Source organism: Parasteatoda tepidariorum, chromosome 6 (genome assembly GCF_043381705.1).
Source record: "Parasteatoda tepidariorum isolate YZ-2023 chromosome 6, CAS_Ptep_4.0, whole genome shotgun sequence".
Classification (NCBI taxonomy): domain Eukaryota; kingdom Metazoa; phylum Arthropoda; class Arachnida; order Araneae; family Theridiidae; genus Parasteatoda; species Parasteatoda tepidariorum.
The window spans coordinates 3,824,258-3,840,825 of record NC_092209.1 but is presented as its reverse complement, the minus strand read 5'-3'; the positions used below and the strand labels follow the sequence as shown (position 1 = coordinate 3,840,825).

Genomic DNA, 16,568 nt, shown 5'->3' with positions numbered 1-16,568 from the left:
CCTAGGGCAACTGTGACTAGTGGCTTTGGTTCAGGACTTTTGCGGACTGTACATACTTGCCAACTTTTAATCCTTTCAAGAATGATTTTCCCCAGTGGTAGTAAAATTGAATTTAAATTACTAATTTAGGTTGAATCATACGCGTACCTGCCAACTCTACCGGATTTTCCGGAAGATTTTATTTTCATATTTAAAGTGTTAGTAATTATATACTATTTTTTCTTTTATAATCTTAATTTTTAAATGATATTGATCACCACTATTCTTACAAAAATTAAGCACATATATTAAGATGCGTTACTATCATGGTAGTCAACTTAAGTTTTCTCAATTACAACGTATTTGTTTGCTTGAAATTGAAGTTTCAATTCCATTTTAATACCACTGGCAAAAATGATAATGGAAGGGATTAAAAGTTAGCAGGTATGCATACGGAATAATTTTAAAAGTTTAAGCAGACTACCATAATTGTATTGCATATTAATATATATGATTATATTTTCTTTAAAAATAGTGGTGGTTAAAAAGATTATAAATTTAGTTTATAAATGCAGAACAGACATTTTACTACCAATTTGAACATAGAAATAAAATTTTGCGCCAAACGCGTAAAATTTGGCAGGTATATATATATATTCTCCCAAATTTCTCCCGGTACTTGATCCAGGAGTTCCATTGTCTTCTGGATTGGGTTCAAAATTAGAATGCTACGGAGTTGAACATTGGTAGCCGCAAGCCCAAAATTGAGTCAGCTGTTTAACGACGGTTATGAAATAAAATATCAAAGTTCATTGAATAGTCCATCTGCTTAAAATGTCGAATCATCATTTTTTTATACCTCAAAAAATAATTGAAAACTTGATTGAATTATTTTGGTTCGAATTAAAATATTTAAGTACAATGACAAATTTTTTGATTTGGAAAAATTTCAAATTTTTGAATTCCACTTTAAATTTAAAATAGAAAATAAATCTAGATTGAATGGTTTTTGTGATCGGAATTCAAATAAAAAATAATCAAATAATTGTTTTTCCACGCTCTTATACAAGTTTTACCTATTATGAATGATAACGCGCTCTATATCTCTTGTTTCATAATCTCTATTATCATTTTAAGCATTCAGTGAAAGTGGTAAATGTCATTATTTCTGAAATTGATATATTACGTAGTTTATCGGAAAATCAATACACTCGTAACTTATTTATTTACTAAACATTGCTGAAGCAGCTGTTTTTGTTTCCGGAGAGGATTCTTTGAATCAAACGGAGTTTATTAAGTTTTTATTATTGAATTAGTCTAAACATTCTTTTTTCTATTCGATAATGAAAAATTATTTTATGAACGAAGTAGGAAAAAATTTATTTTGGAAACTTGGATAAATGATTGCGGTTCATCAAAGATCATTACTAGATATAAAGTTGCTTGTGACTCGCCGGAAGAAATTTTCAGGATATTAAGCGTAAGAGGCGATTTCTATGCCCCAGTTTTAAAAGTTTGAAAACTAGAACTCATACCTGCATGAAAATGGTTTGAATCACGCAATTAAGTAAGAGATGACGGAAAGAAACGAGAAAACTCCATTAATTGGTAAGAAATGCAAATTTTATTTATAAAAATATTTTGGCACATTACATACGGGTAGATTTATCCACAAAAAAGTGTAATACATGTGTAATAGATTAATATTTTAAAGAAGTGGTAGGTAATATTTTATAAAAGCTTTAGTCACCATAGCTACAACTTCAATTAAAAAAAACCGCAAGTGATTGAAGTACTTGATGTGAAACTTCATTTATGGTAATTACGAATATGTTGATATTATGTTTGTGGAAATCAGAAATGGATAATTTCTTTAAAAAAGAGAGTAAAAACGAAATAGTTTTGCTACCACTTTTTATATTTTTGCATGAATCGCCCAAGTTTCAATATATATATATATATATATATATATATATATATATATAGGATTTCTCTTTAACTAGTTATAATTTTTAAAACTTGATATTAAATTTAAATCTAATTTATTATCCATTATTTATTTAATATTTCAATTGTTTTTATGAAGTTATCTATTTAAAATGCTTGTGAATAAAAAAATTTCAAAATAATGTTTCCTTAACAACAATATAATGAATAAATTACGAAAAGGATATGATATATTGCATTAACATTTCGAATCGGAGAAAAATAACTGAATTCACTTTTTCTTGGATAACAATGGCCTTATAACACTTTCAGATTTGATAACTTGAGGTCTGGGATAACACTTTCAGCCCTGTACAAGGGTATAATTAAATTGTATATTATTTATGTTGACGTGAACTAGTTTGCTATTCCGAAACATTTTTTCGAATATTTTCATTTAACTATCAACTTTTTATGCCTTTCTCAGCATAAAATATTTAATTTAAAAAATGCAAGATGTAAGAATGCGAATGCTCCACACACTACTGTTTTTTTCCCCTATCGCACTACTCTACACTACCTTTTTTAAAAAAGTAGCGCACTACACCACAAACTGCAAAAAAAACCCATCTACAGTAGTTTCAATATTTGTAGTGCACTACTCCTGATCACCACTTTTTTTAAAAAAAGTAGCACACTACACCACAAACTACAGAAAACTCCGACTACACCGCCATCAGACTGAATTGAGAGTAGGTCTTATGTCCACGTGTAACAAACACATCCTGAATTGAGAGTAAGGTGTGAAGCACTGCAGTTTACTAGAATATTAGACCCGAATTGAGAGTAGGGCTAAATTCTTTTCACACTACCGTGATGTCAACTCATCGATTTGGGCGAGGGGGAGAGCGGTTTAATCAGTCTACCCCAAGGCGCTCTCCCAGGCCTGATCCCTCCGACTCCTCACTGACGAATGAGGATGAAATTAGACAGAAAACCTACTACGAAGTGGACTTGATGATTTGCGAAGGTGTCACTCCAGACATGATCATCTACTGTGCCAACAACATCCTCGAATGTACACCGAAAGGATCTCCTAATCCCTACATCAGAGAGAGTGCATTCCGCCAGGAATGCCTCATTGAAAAGAGTATGCAGATTTCAGCCCAGTCAACCCCAGTGCCAATCAGATGCCGGGAATCCTCAGAGTCGACCAATCAGATCGCTAGTACACCACCGGAGGACCCTGAACCAGTACCCGGGACCACTACCGACACCCCTGCGGCAGCCTCTCCCTCCTGCACTCCCGTACGAAAGAAGCAGAGAAAAGCTAACCCAAATATTCTTCCTGTGGATACTTCACCACCAAAGATTCCTTATCCTCCGGCGGAGGAGAAAATCGTAGTCGAGAACTCAAGATCTGCTAAACTCCTGTTTAGAGGCTTCTCGGCTGCGATTACACCAGACATGCTTCTTGCTGAGATAGAGACCACCGGCTTCAAACCAATGCAGATTTTCCAACTGAGACGGAAATTTGCTGAAAATAACAACAAAAAAGACTTCGTAGTTTTTTGCAAAGATGACAACAACCTCAGCAAATCTTTTCTGAATTCAACCAAGACTTTCGTCGATCGACCAATCAGAATTGAGCACTTCCGTGGTGGGCGTGGCATGATTCAATGCTACAACTGCCAGGGATTTGGCCATACATCAGAGATGTATGGCCATACTCAGAGCTCCTGCACCAACAATTCAAGATGTGTTAAGTGTGCGGGACCACACCGCAGCTACATTTGCACCAAAGACAGATCAACGCCTGCAAAATGTGCAAATTGTGCCGGCGACCATACTGCTAACTTCACCGGTTGCCCATCCAGACAACTGAAAAGGCGCCAACAATCCAGAAGAAAAACCAGAGCTGATATCCCTAAAACCGTTCCACCTAATATTTCACCTGCAGCCAGATCTCTTCCACTCTTTGCCGAGTTGGAAAAACTCATGGACAATCCAGAAGTGCTTGCACTTCTTCAGAACTTAGTAATTTCAAAAACTTCAAAAATATTCACATCAGATCAAGCTTAGCCAGCCATCCAGCCAATCACCGGGCAGAATCCATCAGGCCACGCCCACCACCTTCTTTTTCTTCTCTCCCTTTCTTCTAGGCTCACTCCGATGCAACTAACTACCTGAGACCACAACTTCATATGGAAAGGTAAAAGGCCCCTTCGGGGCCTAAACGCCTTGTGAAATCCGAGACTCCGACTACAATAGTTTCAATACCTGTAGTGCACTACTACTGATCACTGGGTAGTAGTAATTAAATTACTTATAATCTATAAAACCAAGAATGAAAAAGAAAAGTATAAGTTTTGATAGCAATTAAAATATAAATATTAAATCTTCCAGAAAAGCTGGAAATATTGGCAGGCATGATGTACCTTTTTCATGTTTAGTAGATTGCTTTGCAAAAAATACATGTCTGGAAAAAAAAACTTACAAACAAGATCGTGTGTTATTTTCATCGATTTATTTATTTCAGAAAAAAGGACATTTTACCTGCAGAAAAGGTATGTTTTTGTGGCTCTTGGATTCTTTGGAATTTGTGAATAAAAAAATTTCAAAATNAAAAAATTTTTTTTAAATATTTTATTTTAATAATTTTTGTTATTCTTTTCATTAATCTTTATTTTCTATGTTTTCTCTGTATTATTATATATGTTAGAAATATGGTGAAAAAAAATATACAGAGATATGTTAAAAATGAAAGAAAAAAGAAATAAATTATTAAAATAAAATACTTTTAAAAAAATAAAAAAGATATATACGATAAAACTATATATACACGTATATAAAAAAGCAGGAAAACAAAATAATGAAAAGATATGCTCAGCTCATACGATTATATTCTGAATATGTATTACTACCAATATGTATTACTTTGGGAAAAGATTATACGTTCGTAAATTGACTTTCCCCATTTCTTGGTTTATTAGAAATACATACAGTTTGTGTGTTCAATTTAGGCTTATAAACATTTGTCAAATAAGAAAGACAGATAGTACTAAGATACATCTAGGACAACCACGAGATTCGAACCGGCTACCTCCACGAATTTTTTTTAACTAAACGAAAACTATCACAGACATGCTTTTAATGAAATTTTACTTTAAATTTAATAAAACGTGACTCCTCTCTTTCTTTTGAAAGCTGATCGTTTAGAAAAATACTTAATTTAGTTTTCTATTCATTTGACATTACTGAACGTGAAGTAATAAAAATAACATTAAGAAAAAATATGAACAAATATACTGAGCATACATTTGATAACTTTCGAAAAAAATGACCTTAAAAACGATTTTCCTCTTTCTAGGGAGAACAATACAACTGGAATTCCAAAATTCAAGGAACCATTCTTGGAGCATTTTTCTATGGATATATTGTAACTCAAATACCTGGGGGTGTCATGGCAGAAAAACTTGGAGCGAAATGGTTATTCGGTTTCGGTATATTAATAACATCTGTGTTCTCTTTACTGACTCCTTTAGCGGCTGGTTGGAGTACCTCTGCTTTGATTGCTGCCCGGATTATCGAAGGACTCGGCGAAGTAAGTTAATCAGAGAGAAACATTATTCTTAAACAAGTAATGTAAATGATATGATATTTTAACTTTCAAAGATGACTTTCTGGCACGTTTAAAACCTTCATTTTGGAGCCTTTAAAATTTTTTTTTGAGCAAAGCAACAGTTATGGCGATGGTCACTTCAGCTCGACACACCGGAGCAACGTCGGTTAAGGCGTTGCTCGCACCTCTGGTAGGGAGTTAGTGGTCGTGAATTCAATCCTTTATGCAACAGTTGTGCATATGCAGAAAAGGTTCAGGTTAAATTTGACAAGACATAATGTCCTTTTGTTGGTATGGTGTGGTTAATTTAGGAGAAGAGTACCACCTAGACGCTGTTCTTATCTTTTTGTCAGAGTGAAAATTACAGGGCCTTATATGTTGGCCAATTAAAGATAGAGCTGTTGTAGACGGGGCAAAGAGTTTAGTCATGGTTGTGGGTTTGATCTTTAAAATTTGGGGACAATAAGTAGGCATTTTAAGAACCCTTCATAAGACCAAAAATTATAAACCGGACCAATTTTACCTGATTTAAAACGCAATACTATTGTGGCCACTGTAGCTCAGTGGTTAAGGCACTGAACTGCATTGTGAAGAACTAGGGTTCGATCCTCAGTGGCAGCCTGTCACCCACACTGCTTCAGATCGATGTAAACCAGCTTGTTTTAGGCAGCATGTGCACAGTGTTGATCATATTGCTGCAATCATGCCATTGGTCACGAAATTGTGGAACCTTAACATCAATAATCTCCTCGCCCACAACTGGCTGTTGCGGGAATGCTTCACTACTGTGGGAGAAAATTTGATTACCTGATATGTTTAATTAAATTCCTGAAGTAGGACCTATAGATTACACTTAGTTAACAATCAATTAACGTAATTTTTATCGCTATTAAAAAGAAAGAGCAATCATGTGCGTTGTTATTTATTGATTTTTATTAAGTGTTGTGAGCTTGTTAAAGTTGTTCTTGCCTACAAGAATATGTCTTTCCATTACTTTAGGCAAATAATTTTAAACAAAACATTAAAAGTTAAATAGACGTATTTGCAATATATTGCGAAAATACTATGTTACTTTTATCAATAACTGATTTAATTCCGCATTAAATGAAAAATATTTCATGAGCACCGGTAATGCTGTTGGACCAAAATGTTTTAAAAATACAATTTTCATTACCCGAAGAAATGCAATAACTGAAGCTTAGCCAACATCAATTTAGTTTAAGCTTAAATGACTTACCATGCTTTCCTACGGATACTTACTAATTGTTGTGTTTTCGCAAAGTGTTTTGGATGAGGTTGGCTTATTAATTCCGATTGTTGCTTATCCTTAGGGAGCAACGTTTCCAGCCATCAACCTTTTGATCAGCAAATGGTCTCCGAAACTTCAAAGAAGCCGAATCTCAACAGTCATTTTTTCAGGGAATCAAATAGGAAACGTCATAGCCATGCCTGTCTCTGGATTGCTGTGCAGCACAGATTTACTTGGAGGATGGCCCTCTGTCTTTTACTTTTTTGGTATTTTGTTTTGAATTTTATTCAATATTATTCTTTAAAGTATAAATTTGAGGGTTTTTTTAATCTAAAAATAAATTAACCCTTTTCCCATCACTACAAAGTACGATTCCGACAGCCAAACGGATTAATGTCTGATAAAACTATAGTAAAAGTTCTTTCTAATTTTCTGCTTTATTTCATATATAAAATTATTTTGAAAAAATTGCAAAAACTGGATGGTATGATTACAATAAATTTCTCATTTTGTTCATAAATCTTATGATTGCGGTTTATTCTAAACAAAGACTCAAATTGAACCTAACATCAGCCAAATTAGCTTAGCATACATGTCAGCACTTTATAGATATTCTCGAATTAGTGTGTTAGACTCCACACAGATCAGCTTAAAAAATAATTCTGTTACATTATAAGTACTATGAACTACTTTTAATCAAATTTTGTAACATTTATAAAAAATATTTTTTGTTATTTTTGCAGGAGCTTTAGGATGTTTCTGGTTTCTGCTGTGGAGCATTTTTATGTATGAATCACCAAATCGTCATCCCACAATATCCGAAGAAGAAAAGCTTTTCATTGAACTGAACAAAGACAAACACATGGTATGAAAAAGTTTAAAATGAATAAAACTATCAAAATCATTTGTAATTACTTATGAATAAAAAGGACGAAAAATTGGTCAATAAAAGGTCATACGAGGCTGCCGACTTTAGACGCCTTTTGAGAAAATTTCATAAGCGGTAGATAAGTTTCTGTTTTCATGCAGCATTCTTTGTTTTTGAAATGTGATTCTATTTGTTCAAATAATCTTTATTTGTGCAAAGATTCTCTTCCCCATAGTTACCACACTGCCTGCTGGCCACAAAGAACTCACACAATGCTAAATAATTTACGATGGATGGAATTGGGGCACAGCTAACATAACAAGTTCAATTCAGTTCAGCTCAGTTCAAACACTCTCATCAAGCAAAAGGTCAGCTGACAGCAATGTGTAGGCCTGCCACTTACTACGCTCTTTGTGTAATATATAACAGAGTTTTAGACATTTGAAAACCGAAGTTTTCATTGTTTCTTGGTTATTTCGCCAACATACTATTAAGAGCCTCGCCAGGTAGTAACTGAGACAAAGTGGCTTCGCATATGAACTTTTAAATTATTTATGCGAAAAATAAGATTTAATGAATAAAAAATAAGACACTAAAACATTAACTTTGCTACCACTAGAATAAATGTTTACAAAATGTGTAGAAAGTTGGCAGACCTGCATAATACTACTGCTCCAGCACTCTCATGGGCAAACATTTAAAATGTTAGCACAGAAGGGATGTCACGGGCGGCTATAAATGTAAGAAGTGGTAAAGTCTATCAATTCATTTGTATTTATTTAATCTAATAAATAATGCAATCAAAACTACCATCACGATTTACATTACAAAATATTCATATTTAAAGTAAAATCTTGCCTTATATAATTTTTAATTTTAAATTGAAAAATATATGCTAAAAGAAGTAATTTTGTAATATATTTGTTTCTATTTGTTAGTCACCACTTCTTAAATTTTTAGTCACCTGTGGCATCCCTGTACAGTTGCCAAAAATTCTGAAAGCTTTAATTTTATTTATCAACTAACTAGTATATCTGTATTAGAGATGAGTTCGGGCTCACTTTTGAAGGTGTGAGCCCGAGATACATAGCATTACATAGATCCCGAACCCCAGATATATGTCCGATAATTCTGTTAGAACGTACTTTTGCAGACAAGAACCACATTTTCACTTGAGGATTACCTCTCTACTCGTTAACGCTCGTCAATCCCCAAATGGTGTTCACTTTACATCATTCAAGAAACATTGAATATTAGTTTTTTTTCCTTAGCAAATAGGACCTTCCCCTGTGCTATTTGAAGTCCGTAAGTTCGTCACACTTAATATATCTACATTTCGCTCACGTCAGCCCATCAGAGAACTACGGCCAATGCTTGGCATTGATTGCACGGATAGAAACTCCGAAATAACTAAAACAATTAAAAGCAAAAAATTAAAATCTTAAACTAAGAATCTTAATCTTAAGCCTCACTCCGAACAGAAGAAGCTAATTTTTTAAATAAATTTATCTAGATTTTTATTCAAAATAAATTTTAATATTTTTATACTTAATAATTAATCAAACATATTTTTTAAAAATTATTAAAAAAAAGGTTTCTTAAAATTTTACTATGAGTCCGAGCACGAAACATCTTTTTTTAATCAAAAGCCAGAGACCGCCCCGAGTTTAGGCTAAGCCCATCTCATCTCTAATCTATATGCATAGCAAATTTCGCCAAAATATGTATTTTTTCTGCAAATGTAGGATATCTATTTAAGTAAGTTTTCTTGTTTATTTTAAAATCAAGAATATGTTATGTATTTTAAAATTTTACTGCAGAATAAAAATGAATTCGGAAGAAAATTTTACGAAGCATTCTATTAATTTTCCATGAATTACATTTCATCGGCATATCAATTTTTCATATCATAAATAAACGTTTTGTCATAAAACTACCTTACCATTTATTTATATTTCAGAAATCTGAAATACCTTGGAAAAGTATTCTCACGTCCATACCTGTATGGGCATTGGTAGTTGCTCACATCGGTTACAGTTTTGGTTTTACAATTTTGTTCACCGAGCTGCCAACCTATCTCAGTAACATCCTTCATTTTGATATAAAATCTGTAAGTATTTTCTAGCTACCAGCGTGTGCTATCACTTTGAAAGAAATTTTGAAGTGGTAGCACAATAATACTTAAATTATTAATATTTATCTAAGATTTTTTTTCACCAACTCTTAAAAACAATATAGTCTTGTTAGTATATATTATATACAGATGTTTAAGTTAAGGAATTAACACGGCACGGTAGGTCTTAAACAATTTAAAAGTTAATTTGAAAATTAACCTATGAAAAAATACTAACTTATCGTACTAGATTTAAATCTGATTTCACGAATTTTATTACAAATTAGGTAGTGGTTCATAAATTAATGCAAGGAATTATTACTCCTATTAAAGGCATCATAAAATAGTTTTTATGTTAATTTCTTCTGTCTTACCCTGGTTATAGCCACTCTGAAAATGTCACTTACGCTGTTCTTCCACTCAGCTCTTTAAACAAGAGTATTGTTAGGGTATAAATATATTTCATTAAACTAATTTATTTTAATTAAAAGTATTTATTAACGAAATAACAAAGTCTTGACATATAGGTAAGATACTATTTTCACTGAATAGAATAAAAAAAAAATAATGTCAAAGGGAAAAAAGGAAATAAAAGAATAAATATTTAAGCCATCTTCAAGAATATGAAAATATTGATCAATAAAACATACCTGCCAACTTTTACGCATTTGGCGTAAAATTTTATTTCTATATTTAAAGTGGTAGTAAAATGTCTGCTTTCTTTATATTCCTTGCATTTATAAACTTAATTTATAATCTTTTTGACCATCACTATTTTTATAAAAATTAATCTTATATATTAATATACAATGCAGTTTCGGAAGTCTGCATAAACGTTTTCAAAATACTGTTATGTTTCTACCTAAAATTGTAACTTAAAGTCCATTATGCTACCACTGGGAAAAATCATCCTCGAAAAGATTAAAAGTTGGCAGGTATGATAAAAGGTGGCGTTCAAGAATAGAAACTCCATACTTCTAGATTGATAGTTACTGTCGTAGCATAGTTTTTTCAGCTTACCGTTGAAAGTAAATTCAAAGAATGTGTTTGCTTTAAATCTGAATAATTTAATGAGTCATAATGGTAGTTACAAGTACCTTATGACGTAATGAATTTGAGTATTATTTACGGTGGAAAAATTAAAGAGATTATAAATAAATAAAAACGAGTTTCTACCACTTTTTATAGATTAAATGGCTCGTGGCCTTCGTGAATGAACTTCCGCGACGTTAAGCAGAGGCATGTAACTAAATTATAGTTTAACACGTTCACGCCGGGGTGACCCACCGGTGGGTCACGCTAGATTTTCTCATCTTGGCAGCGCACCGGAGTAAAAACTGGTAACAATAAATTTCATTTTTTAGTTTTTTTCCGGGAATAATAAAAATGCATGACTACCAATTGTTTTTAACAGATGCAATTTTTATTTTGAATTGCTTCTTCGCTGTGATACAGTGAATTGTTATTGTTGAGAATAGATTAACTCCTCCCTAATATTATCTATTATTGAAACAGTTCTTCTACCAGTATTTTCACTTTTCCCGGCGTGAACGTGTTAACATTTCTTATATATAACGCCAAGTTACAGGTAGAAAAATGTGAATGAGTATAAACTAAATCAATCATGGAAAGTCAATTTTATTTACAATTGCATTTCGATTAGTTATCTAGATTGGGATTAGATAGTTAGATTCACTCCCACTAAGGAAATAATTCCTCGGAAGGAGTAAAAATTCTGCTTAAGTAAATATATATGTGTCACTGTGAATATCCGAAATGGGAGGTTGTTGACTTCCACCGATCAATGTTGACAATCTCATAGGCGCTTTGGTAAATGTCTGAAATATATACTAGGTCTAGTTAAGGTATACCCTACATTAATGTTTATAAGGCTCAGTGCCTCTGTCCGATATACATTTGCCCGATATGCCCTACATCAATGTTTTTTTTTTAAGGTCAAGTGCCACTGCTCAGTATGCATTTAACTGGTACTCTCAACACAAATGTTTCTCCTACTCTATTCTTAGCAGATATTAAAATATCGAATAAATATAATAATATCAACGAATGAATTAATATCAAATAGGATATAACAAGTATTTCAGACATTCACCGAAGCGACTATGTGATTGTTCACCGGGGAAAGTCGACATTCTCTTGATTTCGATCATTCACGGTGACATCTTATTTGTTTTTATTATATTTTATTTACTTGTTTTATTTATAAGTGCAAAAAATGCGAATATCGTACTTGTAAATTGCACATTTTTGAATTTAGAACGGGTACTTATCGGCATTACCGTACATAGCACAAGCTCTAAATGCATGGTTAGCATCTATTGTTGCAGATAAACTTCGAGCATCCGGGCGTCTTTCCATTACAGCTATACGAAAATTGCTAAATTGTATAGGTAAGGGTATATGTTTATTATAAAGAAAAATATAATCCTGTGTACTTGATGGTATAGTGATTGATATAAATTTTTTCACGAAAGATTCATAGTTTATTGAAGGTGTCCCCTGCTGACATAAATTCCTCCCCTGAGAATCCCGAATTTTCTCCGTGCTGCATTTAGTTTTTTATCCATGAAAATCTTGGGTTTAAAAAAAATTGCTCGTATAATTTGTTATATTTTTTCGTATTTTTTCTCAAAGAAAGAAAATATTATACTATAATTCATAGTCAGCTGAGTTTTGCTTTAGGGCTTGTATGTTCACCTGGAAAATATTAAGAAAAAATAAAAACTTTTTTTCTTTTCTTTTTCTGTCTTTTTTCGATGCGGGAAATTTTAGATTTTTATCAAAAGTCATATTAGCAAATCTTTTTATAGATTACTGCCACATTGCAAACAATGTTCGACGCCAACCTTGAAAAATATTAATAAATAAATATATTTTTTTTCTATTAGTCTAAATGTTTTATAATATACATTTCGATAAAAATGCTTTTAATCTATGCAAAGATGCGTAAATTGTCATTATACAATATATATATATATATAGTAGTTTTACGTAGTTTTAAGGTGGTTTTCATCCTAGTTAAAGTTTTTTCCTCTATTTTATAAGGTCTCAGAGGAAAAGACAAACATTAATAATAATAATTGGTCTATTAAATGGGTCTAGAAAATTTTACCACTCTCACGCTTAGTTACAGGGGAAAATGTCTAACTGTTATTTAATGCCCACTTGAAATAAAAATGGATTAAAAGACAGGGTGTGAATTTTAAACCGTGAGAAAGTTCCGTTTCGATTTGAATAATAAATTAAGAAAGGATTTGCGGAAAAGGAATAACATAAAAAGATTAGTTGAACCCTTTTATGTTATATCCCACTTCCCCAAAAATTTTAATCACCATCTAAAAGTTTAAAAAAAAATTATATCCCTGAAATAGAAGCACAATTAAAATGAAAAGGATAAATTTTTTAACATTAATATACACTGAAGAGCCAAAAAAAACTGGTACAGGCATGAGTATGCAAATAAAGGGGTATGGAGCCAATCAAAGTACAGCGCTGCGATCATCAAAGCGTATATAAGACAAATAGCATTGACTCCGATGTGTTATGTGAACACTTTAATAATTCCGATTGTGTTATGTAAACATATTAATAATTTATTAAATATGCGCATAGATTAAATGTAGATTTAATCTGACCACCGCCTCTGCAATTTCACCACCATTATCCACTTACAAAACGCCATTATTCCAGGTGCCCACGGGCATAATCATCGATGAAAGTGTGAAATGTCCGCCTCGCGAACAGGTACACTGTAATAGAACTCAGTTCAAGTTCAAGATAGCATTGATCGAATCCATGCCACGTTGTGTTGCGGCACTTCTGCGTGCTCGCGGGGGCCCTACACGATATTAGACAGGTATACCAGTTTTTTTGGCTCTTCAGTGTATAAAACTAACATGAATTATAAGAAATACACATTTAAACACATGTAGTATTTATTAACATAATTGAAATGTTCTAGAAAAGAAATCAGCAGTAGCGCTATAGGCAAATTTAAGAGCTTGATTNATGTTCGCATAGATTAAATGTAGATTTAATCTGACCACCGTCTCTGCAATTTCACCACCATTATCCACTTACAACGCCATTATTCCACGGGCATAATCATCGATGAAAGTGTGAAGTGTCCGCTTCTCGAACAGGTACACTGTAATAGAACTCAGTTCAAGATAGCATTGATCGAATCCATGCCACGTTGTGTTGCTGCACTTCTGCGTGCTCGCGGGGGCCCTACACGATATTAGGCAGGTATACCAGTTTTTTTGGCTCTTCAGTGTATAAAACTAACATGAATTATAAGAAATACACATTTAAACACATGTAGTATTTATTAACATAATTGAAATGTTCTAGAAAAGAAATCAGCAGTAGCGCTATAGGCAAATTTAAGAGCTTGATTTTCCTTTTTAACTATTTTTATGACAGGTTTTTCTTTGTTTGAAGTCCTTTATTTGAAGATCACAATGAAGTTATAGACCAAGAAGTATCATTCCTCATAATCACACAATTTAAATGAACTCTTCAATCAAGATGAGAAAAATTATAAACAGTTTAAAAATTCAAATATTCATAAACATGACAGATAAAAATTTGAAAATACAAGCGATATGAGGTATGAAAAGACAAGTTGACACTTTTTGTTACAGGAAAAATTTCAATCATCAATTACCGACATCAGTATTGTTTACTTTTTTCTTCCTTTTTATGATTTATTTTTTGTATTTGTCATGTCAATAGCGAAATATTTGAAAAAAATTTTGTTTTTTGAATTTCATAATCAGTCTCAAGAATATTAGAAAATTCGAGATTATTTTCAATTTTGCTATTTAAAGTATGTATTTTGAGCGTTTTTGTATATTTTTTTCTAGGATTATTCGGACCAGCTGTATGCCTGATTATAATAACAGTATCTGGGTGTAGACCAGAGCTTATTCTTGGTCTGCTGTGCATAGGCATGGCTTGCAATGGCTGTATTTATTCTGGTTATCATGTCACCCACATAGATATGTGCCCAGATTTCGCAGGTAAAATTCTATCAATGGATTTTTCACAGTTCATTTACTTTGAGAATGCTATTAGGGACAGAAGTTAAAATATTCGTAATGGTGTTATTCTCAAAGTCTTCAAAGTTGTTAGGGAAATGTCCTTAATGATAAATAGTTTTCGGATCCAAGTTATATATTTGTTATGGGGCAAGTTATATTATTGGGTGATTAGAAATCAAGTTTCTTACAAATGTAATTGGCACTTTATAATGCAACCTTTTGATTGAAAAAGTCTTTAATATTCTCTAAATAGTGAAACTTCTCGGGAAATCCACAGTAAAATAGTTTTTAATAGAGGTAGGTGGTTCTTAAGGGTCACCTCCTTTGACTTCAAAATTGTTATCAAGTGAACATGATTTACCACAAGCGGATGTTAGTGCGGAAAAACCGAATTTGCGAGCGTCATGAAAATTGATTAAATGAATAAAATTTAGCGTCCATAAAAATGATTATGTACTAATATAATTACGTGAAAAAACAAATTTACCTGTTAGGAATGATAGAAATATTTCAAATAAATAAACAGTTATGTTTTTATTTAAGTTTGCATTTAATTTTATATCATACAAATTAGTTAGCTTTAAAAAAATGAGAAGTCTGTTTGTCAGAGATGCTTAGTTTGTTTTTAAATTAACTTTATTTCTTTGTAATTTAACTTTAAACTAACTGTAACACGAGGTTGCAGATCTCCTTCAGGGATCGTTAAAAATAGCTTTCTAAATACGAGCAGAGATGCTAACAGTTCTGGATTAAACAATGTATATTTTTAGAAACGGTTGAGAACTCCAACTAAAATGTGCATATATTAGGTAAATTTTGTTATTTTTTTAAAGGGTTGGCGTGTTATATATATGTTTGAATAATTTATAAGTAGTAGTGAGTAAAAACCCTATTAGGCGTATTTATTTAACCGAGAATCCTACATATACATTCACTGTCCGGAGCAAGTTGGCATCTCTGTAAGAGCCTCACACAAAAAATTTGAATACATTTTAATCTATTTATTTGTTTGTGAATGTTTTTTGATTTGATATTTTTTCGTGTTTCTTTATTTGAACTTTTGTGCATTTTGGGCGGAAGATTGCCCGATCTCTGGGAGAGGTTTTGATGGTCCCTCTGAAAAGTTTTATTTTCAACGCAAAGCCTGTAGAAAAAATTCCGCGCCTCCCAAAAATGGTCGTAAAAAGATGAGATCACTACATGGAGGTGGTCTTATTGTATTTTATTATGTTTTTTCTTCATAAAGAAAATTTTATGCGAAAATTAATTAAAATAAATGAATACTAATTTTATAATTTAATTGCACAGTAAAAAAATTCGAATTTCATTTTGAAATTATATTTTTTTTATGTTGTTTCAAAGCATAAAGTTATAAACCATAACCTGAAATTTGAAAGGAAGAGGAATTAAAGAATTTCAAAAACAAAAACATTTATTTTTTATTATGTAGCGTCACATTTTTATGTCATTATATTTATTTAATTCTTAAAATGGTTTACAAAGTTCAAAGGTTTACGTGCATATTTTAATTCTTTGTAATAATTGTTAATTAAGTAAACTTATATAACTGAAGTGTTTAAGAAAGCTTTTTGTTGTTTAAATTTAATTACTTTTCAGGTACTTTATATGCAATCACAAATTGTGTGGCCAATCTTTTTGCGCTTTTTGGTCCTATCATCGCTGGTTATTTCACCGCTAATGGAGTAAGTAAATGTAGCATATTTTTCTCATTATATATATATATA

At 32.1% G+C, this 16,568-nt stretch overlaps 1 protein-coding gene across 2 annotated transcripts in view; it reads left to right on the top strand.

The window, feature by feature from the left end:
- The window catches only part of LOC107454675 (putative inorganic phosphate cotransporter), a 26,395-nt gene that overhangs the window by 6,392 nt on the left and 3,435 nt on the right, over nucleotides 1-16,568 (top strand). Inside the window, exons 1-9 of one of the 2 annotated variants that reach the window (XM_071181923.1) lie at nucleotides 1,295-1,587; nucleotides 4,445-4,507; nucleotides 5,142-5,509; nucleotides 6,859-7,042; nucleotides 7,520-7,641; nucleotides 9,605-9,754; nucleotides 12,036-12,168; nucleotides 14,647-14,802; nucleotides 16,441-16,526. In XM_071181923.1, coding sequence (XP_071038024.1) covers nucleotides 5,369-5,509; nucleotides 6,859-7,042; nucleotides 7,520-7,641; nucleotides 9,605-9,754; nucleotides 12,036-12,168; nucleotides 14,647-14,802; nucleotides 16,441-16,526 — 972 coding nt within the window. In that variant the 5' untranslated portion in view covers nucleotides 1,295-1,587; nucleotides 4,445-4,507; nucleotides 5,142-5,368. Of the gene's footprint in view, nucleotides 1-1,294; nucleotides 1,588-4,444; nucleotides 4,508-5,141; nucleotides 5,510-6,858; nucleotides 7,043-7,519; nucleotides 7,642-9,604; nucleotides 9,755-12,035; nucleotides 12,169-14,646; nucleotides 14,803-16,440; nucleotides 16,527-16,568 lie in introns of those variants that run through there. The other variant, XM_071181924.1, reaches the window with a different exon arrangement.